The sequence below is a fragment of the Grampus griseus genome (assembly GCF_964374135.1).
Source record: "Grampus griseus genome assembly, chromosome: 6".
NCBI lineage: Eukaryota > Metazoa > Chordata > Mammalia > Artiodactyla > Delphinidae > Grampus > Grampus griseus.
Window position 1 is genome coordinate 44,521,835 of NC_139000.1, and position 23,788 is coordinate 44,545,622.

At 42.2% G+C, this 23,788-nt stretch overlaps 2 protein-coding genes across 3 annotated transcripts in view; one reads left to right on the forward strand and one right to left on the reverse strand.

The window, feature by feature from the left end:
• OSTF1 (osteoclast stimulating factor 1) overlaps positions 1-22,625 on the reverse strand; it is a 48,869-nt gene extending 26,244 nt beyond the window's left edge. The window contains exons 1-2 of the mRNA XM_082657571.1: positions 22,400-22,625; positions 781-827 (exon numbers count right to left, since the gene is read on the reverse strand). Coding sequence (XP_082513697.1) covers positions 781-827; positions 22,400-22,433 — 81 coding nt within the window. The 5' untranslated portion in view covers positions 22,434-22,625. The remainder of the gene's footprint in view (positions 1-780; positions 828-22,399) is intronic.
• Positions 22,626-23,002: 377 nt separating this feature from the next.
• Positions 23,003-23,788, forward strand: part of NMRK1 (nicotinamide riboside kinase 1) — a 32,621-nt gene continuing 31,835 nt past the window's right edge. The window contains exons 1-2 of one of the 2 annotated variants that reach the window (XM_082657428.1): positions 23,096-23,142; positions 23,671-23,774. The gene's annotated coding sequence lies outside the window, so the exon portion shown is untranslated. Of the gene's footprint in view, positions 23,143-23,670; positions 23,775-23,788 lie in introns of both variants that reach the window. The other variant, XM_082657427.1, reaches the window with a different exon arrangement.

The following is a 23,788-nucleotide window of genomic DNA, read 5'->3' on the forward strand; positions in this document are numbered from 1 at the left end:
AACTAGAGAAAGCCCTCACGCAGCAACGAAGACCTGATGCAGCCAAAAATAAATAAATAACAGTAGAGAGACTCCATCCTGGAAAAGAACTGGAGGTGAATTAAAGTAATCAATACATCAACCAATCAAAACTATGTGTTAAGAGTCTATGAATATAGCAACCACTACCCCTTCTAATAGTAACAATGACTCCTTAACAGTAACAGCAGCTTTACACAATCTCACTTAATTCTCACTAAAACCCTATGAGATTATTATTATTTTCACTTTACAGATGAGTACACTGAGGCACAGAGGTTAGGTAATTTCTGAATTTACCAGGTCACACAGCTGCTAAAAGAGGCAGAGCGGGTCCTAAACGCTACTGTAAGTTCTAAACCCCTGTGTTCTGCACCCTAGACACTGTGCTGGTGAGCAAGACTGCAATGCCAAGTGCAGAAATTCAGAGGCGGGAGAGACATCCCACTCCTCCATGGGGTGATCAGAAAGTCTTTATGGAAGAGGAAGTGTGTGATCAAAGCTTAGAGAGGTGCAGAGCCATGAGTCTACAAAGAGTTCAGACATGAGTTGTACTGTGCACCAGATCCAGACTGGAATGGTCCACGAAGGGGAAGGAGTGGAGGATGGCAGGACTAGAAAGGGGGCTGGACCACAGAGGACTCTGTCCTTAGTCAAATGAAGGGCTGAAGCAGCTGATGACCATTTAGGACAGAGGAAGTATCTAAATGAAATCACTTTTGGTTTTTATGTCAATTTGAAAGTGAAAAACTGAATACTTACAGTTCTGGGTTCAAACGTATAAAGAGCTCTGAACACTTTAACTTGCCCTGAAAGAAAGAAAAGAAAAAACACACGATCAATTCTTCCATTTCTAAATTTGCTGTAAACAGTATTTTCCTTTATATTCTTCAGAATTCCTTAACTAAAAGCCCCTATGAGAAATTTATTTTGGAATTAAGTGTTTTTTCTGCATAGGAGGTATTTTTAAAATATTTGTTAAATGAAAGTATGAATAAACACATACCTTCCCCCTCTCAAACAACAGGAGCTACCTAATTATTTGTACTTAGCTTCTGTCCTATGTAGAACCTCTCCAACCCTAAGATCTAAGTTTAAAAACAGAAAGATGAGAGTTTAACATAAAGAGATACTTAATGGGACAATCAACAGTAGTTGAATATTCTTAAATTAATGGCTTAGGATTTTATATTTTCCAAGAGAAAAGAAAATATCAGGGAGAAAAATTGTACCTGTTGGAGAAATCTGTGATTCCATTAAGTCCCACAACAGAGTTCAATAACTATCCAAAAATGAGTCATGTTCATGAGAGCTGTCCATTCTGCCAAACCATCTCTCTCTTTCTATGTCCCTTTGCTGCATTTCCATAACACCTGGTACCAGAATAACTGATTTGCTGGCCTGTCTCATTTGAGGGCAGGAACCCTGACTTGTTCAATCTCCTGGCATCTGCCTGACATATAGTACGAACTTAATAAATGCTTGCTAAATAAATATATAAGTATAAGAACAAATTCAAACAGTGTCGGAAAAAGCCTACACATATCAAAATAGAAGAACTACCTACTTAAAATGTGATAACAGTTCAGTTTCAGTACTGGAAGGACCTTTAGAGATGACCACCTAGTCCAAGGGCATTATTCAGAACTGTGGTCCCCAAGGTGGGACACAGGAAGACTACTTCAGAAATTATGTACATTTTTATCTTATTCATTTTCATTCCTATTTTAACATGTTTTAAAATATAACAGCATGATTGGGACTTCCCTAGTTGTCCAGTGGTTAAGAATCCACCTTCTAATTCAGGGGATGCAGGTTCTATCTCTGGTCGGGGAACTAAGATCCCACATATCGCGGGGCAACTATGCCCGCATGCCACAACTACTGAGCCCATGAGCTCTGGGGCCCGTGCGCCACAACTAGAGAGAAGCCCATGCACCGCAACGAAGAGCCTGAGTGCTGCAATGAAAAAAATCTTAGTTGCGTGCCGCAACTAAGACCTGATGCAACCATAAATAGATAAATAAATATTTAATAAATAAGTAAATAAAATATAACGGCATGATAGAATACATATACAACTTATAAATACATTTACTGGGAGTAGTCAAAACCTTTTGCTGATAGAATGTTAAGCATTATGAGGGTAGGTGTTTTGTTTTATGAATGATATATCCAAGTACCTAGCACAGTGCCTGACACATAGGAAGCGCTTAATAATTATTTATTGAATGAATGAAGAATGGATGAATTAAGGAATGGAAACATGTACTCAAAAAAAAAGTCTGAAAACCAGCAGTTTAGAACAGCACTGTCCAATACAACTTTATGCAATGATGGAAAAGCTCTACATCTGTGCTACTCACATATAGCTACTGAGCACTTGAAATATGGCTACTGACGAACTGATTTTTACACATTATTTAATTTGAACAAGGTTAAATTGCCACAAGTGGCTGGTGGCTAGCATACTGAATGACACAAATTTAGAACATCAGAAAATGAGAAATGACATGATGTCCATTAAGAAGGGACTATGTAAATCAACTCTGATTCAACCTTATGATAAAGTCATTTAAAAAGAATGCTGCAGACAGACCCACAGACACTGATGTAGCAAAAAGCCTGCAAAATATTCAGTGGAAAAAAACAAAACACGTTATAGAACAGTATGCCAAGTACCATCTATTTACGTTGACAGCACACAAACATCTTGAGTGGAAACACCAATTATGGGAATCTTCACATTCTACTTTACACGCATTGTTTAAATTTATTACACTGAGCGTGTATTACTTTTATTATCAATGAAAACAATAAAGATACTTTCACTGCGGGTATAGCGGGGTGGGAATCATTCTTTCTTCTAAATGCCCTAATATAGAAGAGCCGTTCAAATCCCCTGTTACTTAGTGTGGCTGCAAGAAAACATTATTTCTGCGATCTGAATTCTAGTGCAACTTCTAGAAGCAAAAGTGAAAACTCTTTTTTGTTTGGAGTTTGTTTTTTACCCCACACCCTTAGACCTAAGAAAGGAAACATTAAATGGAAGGAGGAGCTGCCAGGAGAAATATTTTCTGCTGACCTGTCTCTGAGAGGAGAGATTAACTATCTTGATTACTTCAAACTTTCCAAAGAGAAGTTACACAAGGAAGCATCCACTCGTGACCAAACTCAATAATGACAGAATTTTCTTGCTCCTTTGAGGGAAGGGCAGGGATGACACAGGCTATGTATGATTTTGGAAACAAGATCCAATGTCAACTTAACGAGCTTAGAGAAAATTCAGTATAAATTTTAAAACCTAGAAAAAGAAAACTTGGAGTGTGACTAAGCCGCTGAATTTTGTAACTGTATCTTTTGCGATTGTCTTACTTAAAATGTTCACAACTTAAGAGGAAGTTGGAGATTTATTTGCATCTTGATTTATACTAAACAGAGGACATCAGGCAACCCTCTAGGCCATTATATGAGGGAACGCTCTCTCTATGTAATGCTGTAGAAAACACTTTCACATACACGATCCTTTTTCTCAATTAATGTTGAGACATTAGCCCCTTGTGGGTCCCTTTTAACTCATATATTATAAAAGTTCTAGGCCTTAATTTATTCCATTCCCAAAGCTGAGTCAAGTAGAAATGAAAGAATACAAAGAAGCAGGCAGAGGTTATGAAATAGCATAAAGAAGCAAAACAGATGACTTTCAACCCTGGATATAGCCTCTCAAGAGAACAGCAATTAATAATACTTAATTCACTGATCATTTTTACATCATATTTAATTCAACTGTGTGCAAGATTCTATAGCACAGGTTTACACAGAGTACTAAAGGGGAAAAAATCAGGGTACTCTGTGTTTCCATAGTATTGTCCTTGCAGACATCCAAAACACAAACAAACAAAAAAACAATCTTAATAAGTCATCAAGAGCAGGCACTGATCAATTCCAAACATATTTAATGAAGGCAGATTCACAACGTAAAATAGTTGTGTTCTTGTATGTGCAGAGAGGCTAAATTAGATGCCTTCTTCAGATACCCTCCATCTTGACCATTTTCTCACAGAAGTTTGGTTACATACAACGAAGGGAGAAAGTGGAACTGAGAAGATGGAATGAATTACCTGAAGTCACCCTGGAATTCACCCTGAATTAAGACTGGAAACAGGCCCAATATTTTGCCTCATGCTTTACGTGACTCTCATAAACATGAACTAGCATGTGAATGGTGTTAAGGATTTCAGCAGGGCTGGCCTCCTAACATAAGCAAGATAAGCAAATTCCTATGACACCAACAGCTGCTGGCTCCTCACCTTGCCAGGCACACCCTTCTCTTTTCTTTGCAACCCCACCTAGACCCTGTAGTGAAAGGCTGAGTCCACTAGTCATCAGCCAAACACTATTTTCCTCTGGAGTCAGGCTGACCGCTTCCCCTACTACCACCTCCCAACCTCCCCTCACCCCCGACTTCAATAAACTAATCCTTGTCCATAGCAGTTGAGGCTGATAGAGGGAAGGGGATCTGGGATGGGGTCTCGAACAGGCAACGAGTAAGAGAATTTGCTGTTCCTGAGGTCTGCAAAAAGAATATGTATTGTTGCAGCACTAAGGCCCTGAAGTAGCACATAGAAGGACTTGGGGCTTCAAAACTCAAACATACAATTTCTAATCTACTTTATTCTCTGTTGGTGGAAGGGTGGAGGAAAAGCTTCTAGAGTGAGCCACTAGGACAGCATTAAAAGCAGACTGCTCACCACAATGGATAGACATACCATAAATGGCAAGAAGAATGACTATTCAAAACATCAGAACTTAGTCATCTGTAACAGACCGACTATTTCATTTACATTCTGCTGAAAAATGTTGGGAGGCATGAGACATTTTAGATGGACTTCATTTAAAATGGCTATGATAACTACTACACACCCACTATGATAGTTAAACCCCGAAACACTGACAACGCTAAGTGTTAAGAAGGATATGGAACAACTGGAATTCTCAGACATTACCAGTAGGTGTGTAAACTGGTACAACCACTATAGAAAATTACTTGGCAGTAGCATTAATTCATTTTTTATGTCTTAACATGTCTTTGAGATCTTAAATGCATTTCTGAGGAAGAAAACCATCCTTATTTTGCATACAAAAATGACCCCTCCCAGACAATGTCACTATCCCCAGAGTACAGTGAGTCTCAACATTTTTAAACTCTAGATCATGACATATTAGTAGATGGTAAAACTAATTTAGTGGCTTTTAAAAATATTAAATAAAACAGAAAAGACCAGAGTACTGTAAATAATAGAAATAATTATGGCTTTGTGAAACTTTTGTTTCACTAGGAGGACTGGACAGATGGATGCAGAAATGAATGTTTATTTTAGAAATTTACCAAATACACACTTTGGCATAATGCCAAATGGCCAAATATTAAAATCAACATTTGCCAAAGCTAAATGTTGCCTTTACAGAATGAACTACTGGGAAAGAAGAATAAATCTGAAATTTTATTCAAAAATTAATTATGATTACAATTTTATTATTAAAAATCCTGGCAGACCCATATTTAAAGTTTGATATAAAAGGGCAGGAACCATAATTCCTCAGCACTGTCAACTGCAGCCTGATAAAACTTCTGCAAAACTAGATAAATGTTCTCTTTAAAATGAGGTCTGTGTAAAAGCAAGATATTATGGTGCTACTTCTGCCAGTGTAGCTGTTTCTGATGATGATTTTGCCACCAAGTTAGTAAGCTGTCCTTCCTCCCTAATAGAAACTGACTGAAGTCAAGACTTACCTCCTCTTCATCTCCCGGGCTTGAAGATTTGCTCAATGCTGGTGATGCAATTTCATTGAAAGCAATCCCACAAAGGAGACAACTGTTTCCCCCAAATTATTAGGGACTGTATTCTCTCAACACTGTCAATCCACATCTATGATTTTTACTATTTATATAATAACATTTGGACATATAAAATTCATAGCCTCACAATCATCATTAATTATCACAATATTTTATTCTCCAATAAAAAATGTACATTTATACTTTCAGTTGACTGAGGGAATTTTCATATATAAAGTACAAAGAGGCCATTTGAATTAAGTTACATTTAGAGTATGCACCTATCTTTCAAAGTGAATATTAAGAGAACAGTAAATCCAAATGGCATGCCGTTTGCATCACTGGCATGGCATAAGGGATACCTATGCAATCTACAATCCTTGATCAAGTACAAGTCTTGGTGTGCCAAAACTGACACTGAAGTAGGCATTCCATCATTTGGTCAGTCATCCAAAGCTGAATGGCAGACTTTGGAAGAAATATGAGGGGAAGGTAAACTTCTGTGTACCCCTATGCTTGTGTGTGTGTGTGTGTGTGTGTGTGTGTATTTTTGAATGTACCAGGTCATGAAGTAAAACATATATATTTCTTATTGGAGGTCAAAGTCAAAAAAAGTTTGAAAGCCACTGCTCTAGACTATCTGACCAAGTTAGAAATTTGCTACAGGACTCTAAAGAACGGGTAATATTCTTCCACTTTATGAATCTCAAAATTCAGCCAGCATATAAACTATAATATTCTCCCATCACCCCCAAAAGAGGATATTATAACCAATTTTAGATAATTATAACCAATCAAAAAGATGAGGAAGGGAATTATCTGAACAAGGAAAAATTATAGAAAAATAAGAATTTACTATGTACATATATTTCTCACATTTATCTAAGCAAATGCAGGGAGTATTAATCTTAATTTATATCCTGTGGGTATAAAAAAATGTGTCTCAGGGTAAGTAAAAGTATTAATGTTATTTCTACGAGGCATATTTAAATTATTCTATTAAACAAGCATGATGAAACAGGATGTTTTCTGCTCAAAAACAAAAAAGAAGGAGTCTATGTGATAGTATCCAAGAGTCAAGGTCATCATTTCTATTGCTGGGGTGAAAGGAAACAGCTGTGCTGTTAGGCCAACACGGGGCTCCCCTGGGCTTTGTGGATTCCAACGCCCATAAATGAGGTGGTCAGTTCAGAACAGGCTTCAGGGTGACGATCTCTATTTGTCAGTCCACAAAAGCCCAGTGCTCTTGAAAAATAAATGTTTTTCTTGCAAAGAAAATCATCATGTGAGTAGAGCAATGTCCAAGAGTTTCCAATGTAAAGAATAAGTTTCTTCCCTCATACTTATATTCTTGGATGAATTAAATCAAATCCAACGAACTCTATTTGCATATACCTTTAAAGGCTATAACTAACAAAAAAGACTATGAACATCATGTTTTCATCTCTCCTTACTCCACTACCACCTCTTCCCTGCTTCCACCCTATGCAATCCAAAGGGGGGAAAAAAACGCTAAAGAATTTGAAACGTGTCTTGACTGCAGCTGCAGGAATGGCAGACTCATTAAAAACAGTAGCCAGTGTGTTTTCTGACAAGAGGGTTCTGTTTATTAACAGTGTGCCTTTCTTATCCATTTTTTCCTTTGCTTTATACTTTGCAGTGCCTTTCGGCAAAGCTGGTTACTTTCACATCTTGAGGGGCCATATCTGCTGGTTATTTTTATTTCTTCTCTGCGGTGTAACACAGAAGTCCGTAAGAGCAGGGTTCAAAATTTCAAAAGACAAGCTCACTGCCAACCATGTCTTGACTGGTTAAAAATTAGACAAAAGAGCAATGGCCTGTAAAACCCTTCATCCCTAGACACCGTGCTTCCAGCGTCAGTTTGACAAGGAGACCGGGGAGGAAGAATGGAAGAAAACTATTTATTTCAGTCCTTGGAATTTAAAGAAAAAAGGCCACAGCACCTTCTGCAAAAGGGCAAGATGAGTCTGAGGGCTGACTCATGACAGCAACGCCTGTTTCTGTACAACCTGTGAGCTAAGAATTAAGAATGGGGAAGTGTATGCATATGGCTGATTCACTTTGTTGTACAACAGAAACTAACACAGTATTTTGAAGCAATTATACTCCAATAAAGATTAAAAAGAATGGCTTTACATTTTTAAATGGTTGGGAGGGAGCGGGGGAGGGAGGATTGAAAAAATATTTCATGACATATGAAAATTATCTGAAATTCAAACTGCTGTGTCCATAAATAAAGGTTTTCTGGAACGGAGCCAATATTTGTGTATCCTCTACGGCTGCTTCCCCATTCCAATGGCAGGGTTGAGTGGTTATAACAGAGACCATCTGTGGCCCACAAAGCCTAAAATATTTACTATCTGTACCTTTACAGAAAAAGTCTGCTGCCCTCTATCCCATGGTCCCCCTTTTCCTGTGAAGGACAAGTCAGACCAAAGAAGCATATGTCACAGGCTGAGGAGCTGTTGGGCCTGCCTCTCACTGGCCCCGCAAGCAGTCTGGGGCTCGGCCTCGTCCTACGGGAAATGAGTGCATACATCCAAGATTGAAATAGAAAATTCCCTAACACTGGAACCTCTAATCTAAAAGGGAATGACCCATTTAAGCTCACATTTATGGGACACTTACCACGGACCAGACACCAGGCAAAGTGCTGACTTGCAGCAACTCTTTTAATCCTCAAAACAATCCTGGAACATAAATACTTTATTAAGACTATGTTACAGCTGAGGAAACTGAGGTTAGAAGGGGTAACTAGTCCAGGTCTACAGAGCTAGGAAGCAGCAGAGATGAGGTTTAAACCCATGCTGTCTGGCTCCAGGGTTCATGCTCTAAACACTCTGGATGTGGCTCCAAAAGATCTGAGCTGTTCATGCTGGCACACTGGGATTAAAGGGGTTTAAACAAACGTATACATGTAAAGTACTGAGTGCAGTTCCTGAGGTATTGCATGTGCCCATAAGTGTTAGCTTTTATTAATTACTATAAGTTTTTACCTTATTCCTTATTCCTTGAGTTTTTATCTTCACTGGCAAGATGGCCTTATCAAAACCCTATATATTACATATATCCTGTATATTCGATATATATATCCTATATTATATATATACCCTATGTATCCTGTATATTAGATAATTTATCATTCACAAGACTCCCACAGAGAAACTGAAATGCTTTTGTTAAGCAAACAAAGCATAACATCTAATATTATATCCCTTAGTGGCTATAAAAAAATTCAGTGGGGGGCTTCCCTGGTGGCGCAATGGTTGAGAGTCTGCCTGCCGATGCAGGGCACACAGGTTCATGCCCGGGTCCGGGAGGATCCCATATGCCGCGGAGCGGCTGGGCCCATGAGCCATGGCCGCTGAGCCTGCACGTCCGGAGCCTGTGCTCCGCAACGGGAGAGGCCACAACAGTGAAAGGCCCGCATACAGCAAAAAAAAAAAAAAAAAAAAAAAATTCAATGAGAGTTTTAAGTTGTCATTTTTGAAACCTATAGTCATTGTCCTCAGTCAGCTCAAGCTTCCTCAACAAAATACTATAGACTGGGTGCTTACGCAGCAAACATTTACTTCTCACAGTTCTAGAGGCTAGGAAGTCCAGGATCAAGGTGCTGGTCAATTTGGGTACTGGTGAGAGCACTCTTCCTGGCTGGCAGATGGCTGCCTTCTCACTGTGTGCTCACATGGCCTTTCCTCTGTACAGGCACAGATAAAGAGATCTCTCTTCCTCATCTTACAAAAACACTAATCCCATCATGTGGGCCCCACCCTCATGACCCAATCTAATCTTAATTACTTCCCCAAGGCCCCATCCCCATCACACTGGGGGTTAGGACTTCAATACATGAATTTTGGGGGGGGCATAAACATTCAGTCCATAACAGCAATGAATATAGAATTACAGAAATGCATGAACATGTAAATGCATACATATGTTGTTATACAGGTTACCACAATAATAATAAAAAAAGGATTTATGGGGGCTTCCCTGGTGGCGCATTGGTTGAGAGTCCGCCTGCCGATGCAGGGGACACGGGTTCGTGCCCCGGTCCGGGAAGATCCCACATGCCACGGAGCAGCTGGGCCCCTGAACCATGGCCGCTGAGCCTGTGCGTCCGGAGCCTGTGCTCCGCAACCGGAGTGGCCGCAGCAGTGAGAGGCCCGCGTACCGCAAAAAAAAAAAAAAAAGGATTTATCATGATCTTTAAAAAAATTAGCTTTGGGGGATATGCTTATGTTATGTAAATATCATATCACTGGTGGTAATTTATACATACAATCAGCTATGTAATATAAAGATATTCACAGAAGAAAAACTGGGAGGAAACAACACAATGTAATCTCTGGGTGGTAGAACTATGAGTCATGTTTATTTTCTTCTCTATTTTCTTAATTGTCTACAAAGAATACAAATCCCATACATAACCAGGAAAACATGGTCTCTTTTAATGCCCTATTGAAGGACAACCTAAAAATTACGTGTACTTTATTTATCGGCAGAGTATTTATTAACATGAGTCCTTTTCTTTTTTTTGGCCACACCGCACGGCTTGTGGGATTTTAGTTCCCCAACCAGGGATCGAACCTGGGCCCTCAGCAAGCAGAGCATGGAGTCCTAACCACTGGACCACCAGGGAATTCCCCTCCTTTGTCCTCTTTGACTCTCTGATCTCACTACTAAGAAAAAGAATTGGTGGAAAGACAAGCAACTGTAATGCCAAGTATGCTCACAAAAATGAGAATACAGGGATCATGTAAGCAACACAGACAGTGGGTAAACTCTTAGGTCAGTGCTGGCTGTATGGGAGAGGGCACACACTTTGTTTTTGGAAAAATGACAGGAGCGGCAAAGAGAGGCAGACGACAGGGTAGGGCAGACCTGGGAAACAGAGCAGTATACAGACAGAGGGGCTGGAGGCCAGAAAGGGTGGCCTAGGAATGTCACGTAGATCAATGTGCCTGAAGCCTGGCAGGAGAAATGGTGAGAGATTAGGCTGGGGACCAGAGCACAGATGGGCTAGAGATTTCTCAAATTTTTCTGATACCCACATTAAGAAATATTTTGCACATCAGGACCAAGGAAACACACACACACACACACACACACACACACAACAAAAATTTTTCACCAAAAATACTTATCCTTACCTTTACTGTATGGATGTGTGTAACCAGTGTTTAGAGACCATATGGAAATTTTTCAGATTTAGATATCTGGTACTCCTTGCAATAATAAAATATTCTCAGAATATATTAAAAAATGGCCTTGGAAATTATTTTATTTCAAGAGATTTTTTTTTAATTTGAGCAAATAATAAATGGACAAGCTTAAACTTCAGACTTCATGAATGACTAATTCCTTGGGAATTAGCACATGGGAAATAAAAATTTGCAAAAACAGCAACAAAAATGGTTTTAGCCCTCTATAAAGACACACGCTAGCAAGATAACATGATGATAAAAATGTTTCCTTTATTTCAAGCAGAACCCCTTTAAAACCTGATATAGGGACAAAGATATACACTGTATCTAAAGGAAGAATAAGAGAATCTCTAGAGATATAGAACAGAGCTTAAGTAAAGTACTCACTTCATGCTTACCGGATGGACACACAGGGGTCAAATCTGTAGTGAGAGCATTTTACTATTTCTAGTTAATCCTAGAACTCTTGTATAATAATACAAACTCTGGATGTGTGAAAAATATTATCAAACACAACAGGAAAAAGTAATTAGATGGCAAAGAATAAGCAATAACCTTGAAACTGAGCCCCTCTCAGTTCAGAAAAAGAATTAAAATTTTCTTCTGCAGCACATATGAGAGACTCTGAAAAAGTCCCTATCCACCACAAACAATAAATGCTGGAGTGGGTGTGGAGAGAAGGGAACCGTCTTGCACTGTTGGTGGGAATGTAAATTGATACAGCCACTATGGAGAACAGTATGGAGGTTCCTTAAAAAACTAAAAATAGAACTACCATACAACCCAGCAATCCCACTACTGGGCATATACCCTGAGAAAACCATAATTCAAAAAGAGTCATGTACCACAATGTCCATTGCAGCACTATTTATAATAGCCAGGACGTGGAAGCAACCAAAGTGTCCATCAACAGATGAATGGATAAAGAAGATGTGACACATATATACAATGGAACATTACTCAGCCATAAAAAGAAACTAAATTGAGTTATTTGCAGTGAGGTGGATGGTTACCTAGAGTCTGTCAGACAGAGTGAAGTAAGTCAGAAAGAGAAAAACAAATACCGTATGTTAACACATATATATGGAATCTAAAAAAAAAAATGGTTCTTAAGAACCTAGGGGCAGGACAGGAATAAAGACAGACGCAGATGTAGAGAATGGACTTGAGGATAAGGGGAGGGGAAAGGGTAAGCTGGGATGAAGTGAGAGAGTGGCATGGACTTATATACACTACCAAATGTAAAATAGATTGCTAGTGGGAAGCAGCCACATAGCACAGGGAGATCAGCTCGGTGCTTTGTGACCACCTAGAGGAGTGGGATAGGGAGGATGGGAGGGAGACCTAAGAAGGAGGAGATATGGGGATATATGTATATGTATAGCTGATTCACTTTGTTTTAAAGCAGAAACTAACACACCATTGTAAAGCAGTTATACTCCAATAAAGATGTTAAAAAAAAAAAGTCCCTATCCAAAATTATAACAGAACCAAAACCAGGAAAGTGAATTCAGAGAGGCCATCTATAGGAAACCAACAAGATGTCTAAGACATTCATTCCTTCTAAGATCATCTACTCACTAAGACAACAGCTTTTAAACTGGAAATTGTTTCCCTAATTGCATTCTTTCTCAAGTCACACAACAGTGCTCCTTCAAAAGGTTTATGAAGTATTCCAAAGGGTCACGTTCCTGGCATGAAAGTGGTGAGCCTTGCCCAGTGGCCCCAGAAACGTTGGACATGACACCTCTAGTGGAAGCTACGCCCATCGGCCATTCCAGGGCCAGACCTGGCATTGTTGAAGACTCAGCCCTGGCAAGGGGATGCCCTAGGTGATGAGTTCCTCTGCCCAACTCACCTGGTCCTGAAAGTCAAGATTGTCTATGGAAAGGAGGGGCTACAGCTGGAAGGTCTGGGAAGACCCAAAGAGACCAAGTGACTCCTGGAAAAGGTCAGGGGAGAATCTTAACCCCAAGAAATGTTCAGGTATTTTCCCAAACCAGATCAGCCGTTGGGAGGAGGAACAGAGGAAGAGAGAAGGGAGTCCTTAGGATTTCCCCTAGAGAAGGACAAGGCTACAGAGAGACAAACAAAAAGCTCTAGTTTTCTGGGGTTATAATTAACATAGGGTAATAATTACCGGACCATTCTTATGAAAATCTCCTTTCTACTCAAGGCCTTGGGCAGGAGCTGTGATAACATCCCTGAGGGTTCTACACTTGCTTTCAGTGACTAACCTCAGCCACTAGAAGGCCCAAGGCACCTTTCACACCGACTCCTGAGACTGCAAATTGCTCTGGACTTTTTCTTAACTCTTTTTCATTAATGGATGCCCAGAAGATCACGTCTCTTTTTTATTAACACACGGTCATGGGGGAAGGCAAAGTATTGAAACATTGGAATTTGTTCTTAAACTTCTAGGAGTACTGCTGGTCCCTTCCCTTGAGCTTGCAGAACTATTCGCTGTTTACAATGTGGATGGGTAGACAGTGAAAATAACCTCTCTGCCCACAGGGACAGAAGAGGGAAAACTCCACGCTCTCTAGGGCAGTGGCTTTCCACCAATATGCAATGGTCATCCAAATTGCAGGCTTTCATAATAATTACTAGGAATTTGCCCTCCTTCAGTACCCACCGTCCAGATGCAGAAGTACCCCGCCTTCTCTTGTCATCTGTCCTAACAAACTGAAGTTCTTTACCTATAGTCTTAAAGATGTTTAGTGGAAAATTAACACTCAAGAACACTATAATAATTTTTAACTATGAAACAAATTTTTTGTGTGTGAGTTCTAAAGTTATAGCAATAAAACTTATTCCCATCAGTACAATTCTATGTTATTAACACTCAAGAGCACTATAATAATTTTTAACTATGAAACAAATTTTTTGTGTGTGAGTTCTAAAGTTATAGCAATAAAACTTATTCTCATCAGTACAATTCTATGTTCTTAACACTGTCATTATATCAGAAGCCCTGTAAGCATGTAAATGTTATTTTCTTTAAAAAGTTGGTTTCTTGTGTCAGATCTACATAACTGACAGAGCGATGGGTGGGCTGAGAACCACTCTCTTAGAGGAAGACTGTCAATCCTCTTTTAGAGAGAAGCACTGAAAACCCTCCTTCCTGGAATGAAATGTGAGAATTTCTACACGGCGAGGTCTGAACTTGAATTCATGGCTTAAAACTATCACCTCCAATAAAGACAGGAACAAAAAAAACAAGGAGAAAAGGGGATTCTGAACAGTATTTTACACAGAGAATTAATTTCTAAAAACTAGCCAAAGGGCTTCCCTGGTGGTGCAGCGGTCAAGAATCGGCCTGCCAATGCAGGGGACATGGGTTCAAGCCCTGGTCCAGGAAGATCTCACATGCCGCAAAGCAAAGTAGTGCCACAACTACTGAGCCTGCCCTCTAGAGCCTGTGAGCCACAACTACTGAGGCTGCATGCCACAACTACTGAAGCCCGCGCACCTAGAGCCCGTGCTCTGCAACAAAAGAAGCCACCACAAGAAGCCCACGCACCACAACGAAGAGTAGGCCCCCCTCAGCACAACTAGACAAAGCCTGTGCGCAGCAATGAAGACCCAACGCAGCCCAAAAAAACAAAAAACAAAACTAGCCGAAGATATATTCTTAGATCTCAAATCTATGGAGCTGATATTTTTGAGTTATAATTAATGTCATACATTTTCCAAACACAAACGTCCACATGATGGCTACATTTTGCGAGGGTCTTACTGGAATCCGTGCATGCAGACCCCAGACACATTTCTGCAGAGCCATCCCAACGTTGCCTTCTAGGCAGCTGCAAAAAAAAAAAAAAAAAAACAAACCCAAAACTCCACTGCCCTGTGTAGCCAGAGACCTAAATGAAATCAGATCAGACCTAATTAAGAATACATTATGTCCCCACCCTAACCCACTTCCCATCCTTCTCTCTCTTTTCTCTCTCTCTCATAGAAATCTGGATTTATGAACTGCCTTTAAAAAGTATTTAATTCCTCCATGTTTGCATTCACGTGGCACTGAACACTGATAGTAGCAGGAAGATGGGTAGGGCTTATCGAAAATGTCCAGGGCCTCTATAAAAAGCACAGGATGAAATCATGTAGAAACTTGGGGAATTATCTGAAAAGTCAGCCTAAGGCAATAAAAATTCAGAATCAGATTTAGAATCAAATGAAAAACTGAGGCCCAGAGTAGTCTAGGGACTGCTTATCAAAGTGACCTAGCAAGTTAATTAAAAAAAAAAACTGGGACCAGAACTTCACCCCAAAACTAATGTCCATTTCCCATTACTATATACTGCATCCCTCTCCTCCAGATCACAGCTTGGTTCTAGAATATCTGCCCTAATTAGCCCATCTTTATGCTTAAATTCCTATTACTAAAGGCTAGTTCATTTGAAAAGCGAATTTCTGTCTCAGAAATCTTACTTATAGCTTATTTTTTAATGTAAGCACATTGGGGAAGGGGATTTTGATAAATCAATGATTGGTTTAATACTGCAGGTGAATTTACTCATCGGATGTGAAGCAGTGAGTTTATTCTCAGAGGCCCGTGGAACTAAGACAAGAGGAAACCAAGTTCCAGGTGATGTCAGCAACGAAAACCAGAATGGTCCTGAGTGGGATATTATAAGGCTCTCTGGGCATGTGGCCCTGGTCCCAGAGGTACCAAAATCAGAGCTCCAACAACAACTGGCTACGGCACTCAGGTGTGCCAAAGGTTAGGTCTGAAGGATGGGTGCCCCAGGGGAAATCCATCTAAGAGCAGACACAGACCGACGCCAATCCTAAGGTCACAGCATATTGGAAAGGCACGGGTGCGTTAGCCAAAGGGCCGTACAACATGGAGCACGTGTCCAAGCAAGCTAATGACAAGGGTTCAGGGCAGCAGATATCCCAGGGCCAGTTAATAAGAGAGTGCCTGGCTAGATGTCAAAACATCAGAGAGACCCAGTACCAACCACGAATCAGGAAATGGGCAGGAACCCATTATGGAGAACAGAGCTCCTACTAAACCAGTGTCAAGTCCTAGGGACCATTTAGAGACCCAATATTTAGGTATAGAATTGGCCCTCAAGAGTGGCAAGGTGTTAGGCAAGAACTAGAAGCAGCCCTATGGATGGGACAGACTCCCTGAAAGAGGAAGTGGGCAGTCACCCTAAGCAGTTGACTCCCACTTCACGGCTCTGCTTAACGTAGGCCCAGGCTGTGGTTAGCAGCTGCTTGGGTGTCTTAGATTTAGAACCTGAGTACAGACGAATAACAGAGAATGATTTACTCCTCAACAGAAAAACAACGTCGAAAACTATCTCCGGTTTGGTATACCGTTCAGAAACGAACTTTGGAGGGAATGGTGTCTGTTGCTATGTTTCCCAGCCAGTTTCTTTGCCTGAAAAACCAGTTTAGGTCCTCCCAGGGCTACTGTCAACAAACTTGCACTGACTCATCAAAACAATGGGCCCAAAAAGCAGCCCCCAAACCCTGGAAACATGGATAGGCAACATTTTAGAGATAGTCCTAAGAGTCTGGTTTCCAAGAAAGGAAATATGAGACTCTGGAATCTTCCAAATCTGGAGCCTTGAGATACCTGCCAACTGTGCCAAAAGCCTGGAGGAGCTCCTCTCAGCCTCTAGCTGCCCTCATCTAGGCTCAGAGATCTGGAATTGGAGGGGTCCTCCCCCTAAGCATGGATTGGGTCAAGCAATTCCAAGAAGATAACAGCCACTCCAGAACACTCTCCAGGTGGAAGTAATTTCCTTGTCTCATACAAGTGAGTTGAATCAAGCCTTTCCTCACAGATGAGAGAATCCTGAAATAGAACCCATGAGTTTCTCAGAACCTACCAAAATCCCTGGAGTGAGGGGATGCCAGAAAGACTCTCTAGGGCTGCTTTCAGATCATTGTGAGAGGCTGGAGGCAGACCCTCCAGCAAGAGAATCAACTTGGTCTAGAGACCCTAGATTCATCTCTAGGGTCTTCCTGAATTTGAATTTAAATTGCTTTTAGGTTCCCTGGGAAACAGGAGCACCAGACTGGGAAGGAACCCTCAGATCCCTCCCCCCAACCCCGGGACCCCCAGCCTCTCGCCATCCACTGTCCCCTCTGTGGCTTGCCCTCCTGCTACAGCCACCACCTCCACCTTTTGCCCGTCTTACCCAAGTGCCCTTCCCAAAACCCTGAGTGGCACCGCCCTCCCTCCCAAGCTTGTCTCTCAGTGGCTGAAGACCCCTGGGGTGGGGGGCTTCCTCACCGTCCTGCCCACCTAGCCGCAACTGGAGCCAGGCACCTACACTCTCCACACCCTCTCGAAGCTGCTGCTCTGCCGTCGGCCCTGACACTTGGAGGGTGAAGAACAGCCTGTCTGCTCGCCTGCTGACTCAGTGCTCTACTGGCTGTGCCCCCTCCGGCCTCCTGTCTTCTTGGCTTCAGGCTGGCAGGGCTGCCCATGCCCCCTGCCCCTTCCTCTCAACCTGCAACTTGTACCCACTCTGACCTGGCTCCTCTAATAAATTCATGTCCACAGGGGGTACAAAAAAAGAAAAGAATGGGTACATTCTTTCCTTCCAAGAATATAAAACCGAGGTAATTTATCAAATTCTAAGGAATGCTAACAAGTCGAACATGCTAATCAAAATGCACAAATACAAAACTCTCCCCTAACTCTTACCCTGAGAGTAAGTTGAGGGATTTGCCTTGTAACTTTCTAAAAATTCTACAGATACTCAAACAGTGAGTGGGAAACAACTGGCAAGAACTAATAAAAAGGAGGTGGCCTCAGCAGTCCCACCAGTAACTTGTGTAAGTGAGCTGAAGCTGTGGCCCTCTTTAACTCATTTCTGCAAACTACCACCCACAGCTCTTGTTAACACTCTAACAAACAGAGAAGCACATGAGTAGATGGCTCACGTGTGGACGTTCCAATGCTTGCTTTCTGTGTGGAGCGATACTGTTTTCCACAACCTGCTACGCTAGGCAAACGGCTTTCTCTTTAATTCAGAACAAATTTCTCTGGTTCACAGTTCCACACCAAATCCCCCGGCTTCTGTGAGAGAAGCTCAGCTCCTACGCAGTCAATCGAACGTGGGCAGGACGTCATGCCAAGTTATTTCATTTCTGTCCACGTCAAACGACTTTTCCCTCTTTTCTGCCTACCAAATTCTTACTCAGCATTCAAGACCCTGCTTAATTTTCCCCTCTTCTGTGACACCTTTTCGGCTTCCTCAAGCTCCTTGCCTTGTACTTCCTAGACCTCTGACCACACTTTGATAATATCTCCTATCACGTGCATTGTAATTTTTCCATGTAAGGCGTGCTCACACATTTTTTGGTAGGAAAGTATATTAGTACAGCCTCTTTGGAGAGCATTTTGGAAATGTCTGTGAATATGGCAATGCACATACCCTCTGACACAACAATGCCACTGCCAGGACTTTGTCCTGTGGATATACTCACGCAGGTAAGCAACAAGGTTGTTGTAACACTATTTGTTATAACAAAAGAGTGGAAACAATCGAAGCACATTTTAATATGGGTCTGGTTTAAATAAATACAATAGAGTACCATGCAGTAAGAATCAGAAATCTCTTTCCATACTGGTGTCTGAAACTCTTTTCCCAAAGTCCCTTAATTTATCTGATAGAGAATCTTTTTTCCCCAGCTTTATTGAAATATGAATGACAAGTCAATAGAGAATTTTGACTTAATAGTTCACATCAGCCCACTAAAAGGGTGTGTCTGCCCCCTCTCTCTCTTCCTCTCCTCACCCCCATGTATTTTGCTTCCCCCGGCCATTAAGCAAGTGAGGACAAATTTGGCGATGGTCTTCATTGGACGTGAAGTATGAGGTGAAGGGGATCAGAAAATATCAACCCAAAATATGCCACTTTGGCATAAGGATTATTTTGAGTTGAAGGCAATTGAGAAAAAGCAGACACAGGAAGAACTCTGAGCCCTCCCCCATCTGCCTGAAAGCAAGGCATAAATTCCCCATGAAGGTATCCTCCTCCTGTAGGTCTCCCATTAAAGACAGAGGAGAAGAACCCTTATCACCAGGGATAGAGATGGCACAGAGATGAGTCTGCATAAGCAAACCTTACTAAAATAACTCTTATTTTCCATTAGTTTCCCCATATCTCTACCTTCCCACAATTTACTCCCCCAGAAGTTCAACGTCTCTTTCCTTTTAGTCACTTCTCTACAATGTGTTGCCCTTTGTTAAAGTGGTATATAAACGTCCAAGTCTAACCACTTCTTTGGATTTTCCCTTCTTTTCTGTATAGCCCTTATACACATAAAATTAAAAACATCAATTCAACTTGTATGCCTTTTCCTCCTGTTAATCTGGTTTTTTGTTACTTTAATTCAGTTAATTCACAGTAACTAGATATCAAACCTAAGAGGGGTAGAGGAAAAGTTTTTTTCTCCCTTACAGAGGCATGTCAGAAAAGCTCATCACTTAGTCCCATTGAAGTCAAACCATGGGAATGCTGAAAACACAAGAGGGAGGGGACCCCACTACTTCCAGAAGTCGTGTTGATGGACACTGCCTCCAGCCTTTGCTATTTAATGTGAAGCTACAAGATATGCCCAATCACAGTCTCCCCTGCTTTCTTCTAGACAAAGACTTTATTATGTATCAAGACTTTTTATGTAACTGCCACACATACAAAGTTTAGTTGCTGTGCAGTTACAAAGAAACAAGAGACTATTCTACTCTCAAAAAGTGTCAAATATTGTTAATCAACTATGCTCCAATATAAAATTAAAAAACAATTTTAAGTGTCAAATAGTCTAATACAGATCCAATTAAAGAGGGGAGCTATACAAAGCAAATGCAAATAATACAACTGCGTAAGTTAATAAAGGTTGCTGCCCAAGTAAACCCGGTCCAACCTAATAGAACCCTCACAGGTTTCTCTGCCCAAAATGCATAGACTCCAGTTAAGGCTTTTGTTCCATTCCCAGGCCAAACCAACCACTTCCTAGCTTTGAGACCTTACAGAGTTTAGTTAACCTCACTAAGTCCTATTTCATCCATAAAATGGGGATATTAGGATCCACCTCATAGGGAAATTAGAACAATTAAATGAGACAGAGCATACAAAGTACTTGGCACAGTGCCTGACACTCAGGGCCAAATAAATGTTAACTATTACTATTATAATCATCATCATCATTCTGGAGTTTTCAAGATGTTTCTCAGACTTTATTCTGCCATCAGGTATTAACAGAGCATCAAGTTTATGAAGGAGAATTATTCATGTGCACACCTCGAGCCAACTCCGTATCTCACCTTTAACTAATTCATTTATTCAGAGAAGAAAAAATTATACAAAACTTCAGATCATTTTAGGTGAAAACCTTTTCCCTCTCAAAGGTGTTATATAAGCAACATATGTGTGACATCTTTGAAGTTTTATGGTGTTTTTACTGTAAATATGAAAGAACCCAAAACACTGACATATGCTTCTTCAAAGTCCCACTAATTTATTTTCCCAAGACAAGCGAAATATTTATGCCACTTTACTTCCACCACCAAAATCAATAAGCCATTTAAAAGAATTGGTCAAGGTCAGACATCAGGCTTCCAACTACAGAGGAAGGTTATCAAACGTGCTTAAAATGAGAGGATTCTAGTCCAAATCTCATTCAACATCTTTTGGCCCATCTTTACCTCAAGACTCAGAATAAAGTCTCTTTTTAAAAAGTCTTTGTGAGGGAGTTCCTCGGTGGCCTTATTGGTTAGTATTCCGGGCTTTCACGGCCATGGCCGTGTGATCCCTAAGCCACACCTCAGCAAACACACACAGACACATCACGTTGATGTCCCTCCTGCTACAGCACAGACATCACTTAACGTCTAGAGATGAAAAACCTCACGAACGGCTTTTCAGGACCTTCTTTGAAATAAAGTACTCTGTTTAGCTATCAAAGAACAACTCTTCTTTGTTGGTTACTTGAGGTCCTGATTTACATCTGAGTTTAGAAGGCTGCTGCGTCCTACAAACAGACTTAAAATGCAAATTCCTCATCAGACTCCATATCTAAAGAAGCACAGAGCCCACTTCCAGCCTTTCTCCACCATCGCTCACAGCGGAGGCAAAGTCCCAACAAAGTCACACCCAGCCCAGCAAAATTTAAGTCCTCAGTGAATGACTATGTCATATATGTGAGTATGTACATAATTTTCAAATAAAATGATTTGAAACTACCACTGTATGATGGTAAAGGAAGAAAACTGGATAATCATGAAAGTTGAAGTGCTTGACTAAAGTTTAGAAAAATCAAGAAAAAAATTAATCACTGAAATTACTCCTTCCTAATCAAGGTTACTTCGAAATTTGATGTAAATGGATAAATTTCAGCCTGTGCTATACTGAATGAAGTTGCATGAGATTGGAAGAAAAAAGTTCAGAGTATGTAAGAGCCACTTCTCTTCCATTTCCCACGTTTTCAGTAACTACCTACTCAATGAATGCACGAAAGAGTTTATTACAGTGTTGAACTGAAATACCTCAGTCGCTTTTAAATTCTCCTTTCTCCATGTCCCAGAAAATATTCCAAGGATCGAATAAAAAATGAACAAGGACTATCGGCCAAGAAAGCTGCTTGAGGAACTTAGTAAGCTCACCCTCTCCAGTTTAACTCGCCTAATTCACTGAGGGAGCGGAGGCAAACGGCTTGTACTGCATGATAAAGTGACACTTCCGAATAGTAATAGCTGAGATTACTCTGCCGCAGCCTAGATTCTTCTAGTCAGGAGCTCGAGTACAGCTTTCTAAAAGCTTTTCCCAAGATGTCGAGGTCAATTTGCGGACACTCATTCACCCATCCCACCCTACCAGCAGCGCACTTCCCGTTCGCTTTGGCCGGTCAAGAGCTCAAACTTGACAGCGACACACACAGAAAAAAAAAAAAAAAAAAAAAAAGAGGAAGTGGCTAAAAAACCATTTCAAGACATTTATTTAATTTTTTTTTCCTAAGGGAGATCAATGGCCCTGTCTTCCAGGAAATCTCAATGGGACGTAGCCATCACGTCGACTGGAAAGTTGCAGCGAATGACAATGCTGCAAAGCCGAGGGTGACTCCTCTTTAAAAATCAAATTTAAAAAATTCCTCGAAAATCTTCTTGCTATCCAAAACGATCCGTCCCCTGCAGCGAACACAGCAACGCTAACAACTCCCACCCTGGTGGATGGCATCGAAAGCGAGGCTCGGGGCCGGGTACGTGCCTGATCTGCCCTGCCAAGTGGCAGAGGGAGCGCAGGGCACGGCAGCGGCCAGGGGACCCAGCGAGCACCTTCCTTACCTGGTTTGACCGGTTTGGGTGGCGGCTTCGACATCTCTCTTCCTGGAGCGGCTGATTCTAAAGACCACGCACGAAAAGCCAACCGAATGCCCCTCCAGCCGGCACTCCGGGCGCCTCAGAGTTTCTTTATGTCTGGTTTGCAGTGGTGCGCCTTCAAGGACCTGCGTCCACCCCGGGAAGCCGGACGAGCAGAGGCAGGCAGAGCAGCTCGGCGAAGTGCCCCGCCCCGCCCCGCGGCCGACAGAGCTGTCCAGAGGGCGCAGCCGGGCAGACGAGGAAGTAGCCGCTGCCTCGCGGAGCGCTAATTGGCTCCCCGGCTGCCAGCTTCGCCGCTGCAGGAGCGCGGGCGGCGCGCACGGCGGCGCGCACGGCGGCGCGCGCGGCGGCCGAACCAGCGGGAGCCGAACGGGGGCGCCGCAAGCTCGCGCCGGGGCCGGCCTGGCTGCGCGCGCGCCCCGGACGGGAAAGGGCTGGACTGGGCAGGAGCGCGCGCGCGCAACCACGCTCGCCGGAATCCCGCCCCATCCAACGCCGGCCGGACCCGGGCGCCGCGTCCGCTCAGGGTTGGGCAGAACCCTAAGTGGCCACCTCTACCCTGCGTCGCCTCTCACCCGGGAGGGGCACGGGAGAAGGGGCCGTGGGCCTCTCGGTTAACGAGCTTCGGGGGTTGCGGCGGGTTAGTGACAGGCGCGCTTGGCAATAGCCTGTGCCGCTTTGCTTGGGACCACTCGAACTGGCGCCCGGTGAGTACCTGCCTGACGCCCCGCCGCGCAGACTCCCTGGGAACTGGAGGTGTTTCCAGAGTGTTACTGCGCTGGAGCCCGAGCCCCGTTGTGTCTTGCAAGCCCTTTTGGGACTCCTACCACCCTAAATGGGCTGATAAGTGGCCTGCCAAGGAGGACGTGCACTCGTGATGGTGTAGTGCCCTCACGCCCCCTTATAATCCTGAAAACGGGAGTCTGCCTTCTAGAGACCGGACAGGTGGTTGGGAGAAGTCACTGAGGTCAGGGTCAGGTCCCTGCCAGAGGAGACAGCTTGACTCCTCTAGCGTTGAGGTTGACTAACTGCGGCCCTCTTGCTGCCTGTTATTGTACAGCCTAAGAATGGTTTTCAAGTTTATTTTAATGGCTTAAAAGAAATCAAAAGAAGCAGATTTTGTGGCACGTGAAAATTATATGAAATTCAAATTTCAGTGTCCATAAAGTTTTATTAGAACAGAGCCACTGTCATTTGCTTATGTATTGTCTGCGGCCGCTTTCACTTCCTAACAGCAGAGTTGAGCAGCTGCCCGCAACACCAAAAACATTTACCATCTAGCACTTTGCAGAGCAAGTTTGCCGACCCCAGACCTAGCCAACTGAATTTCCACTGAGAGGTAAGGGCTGGAGC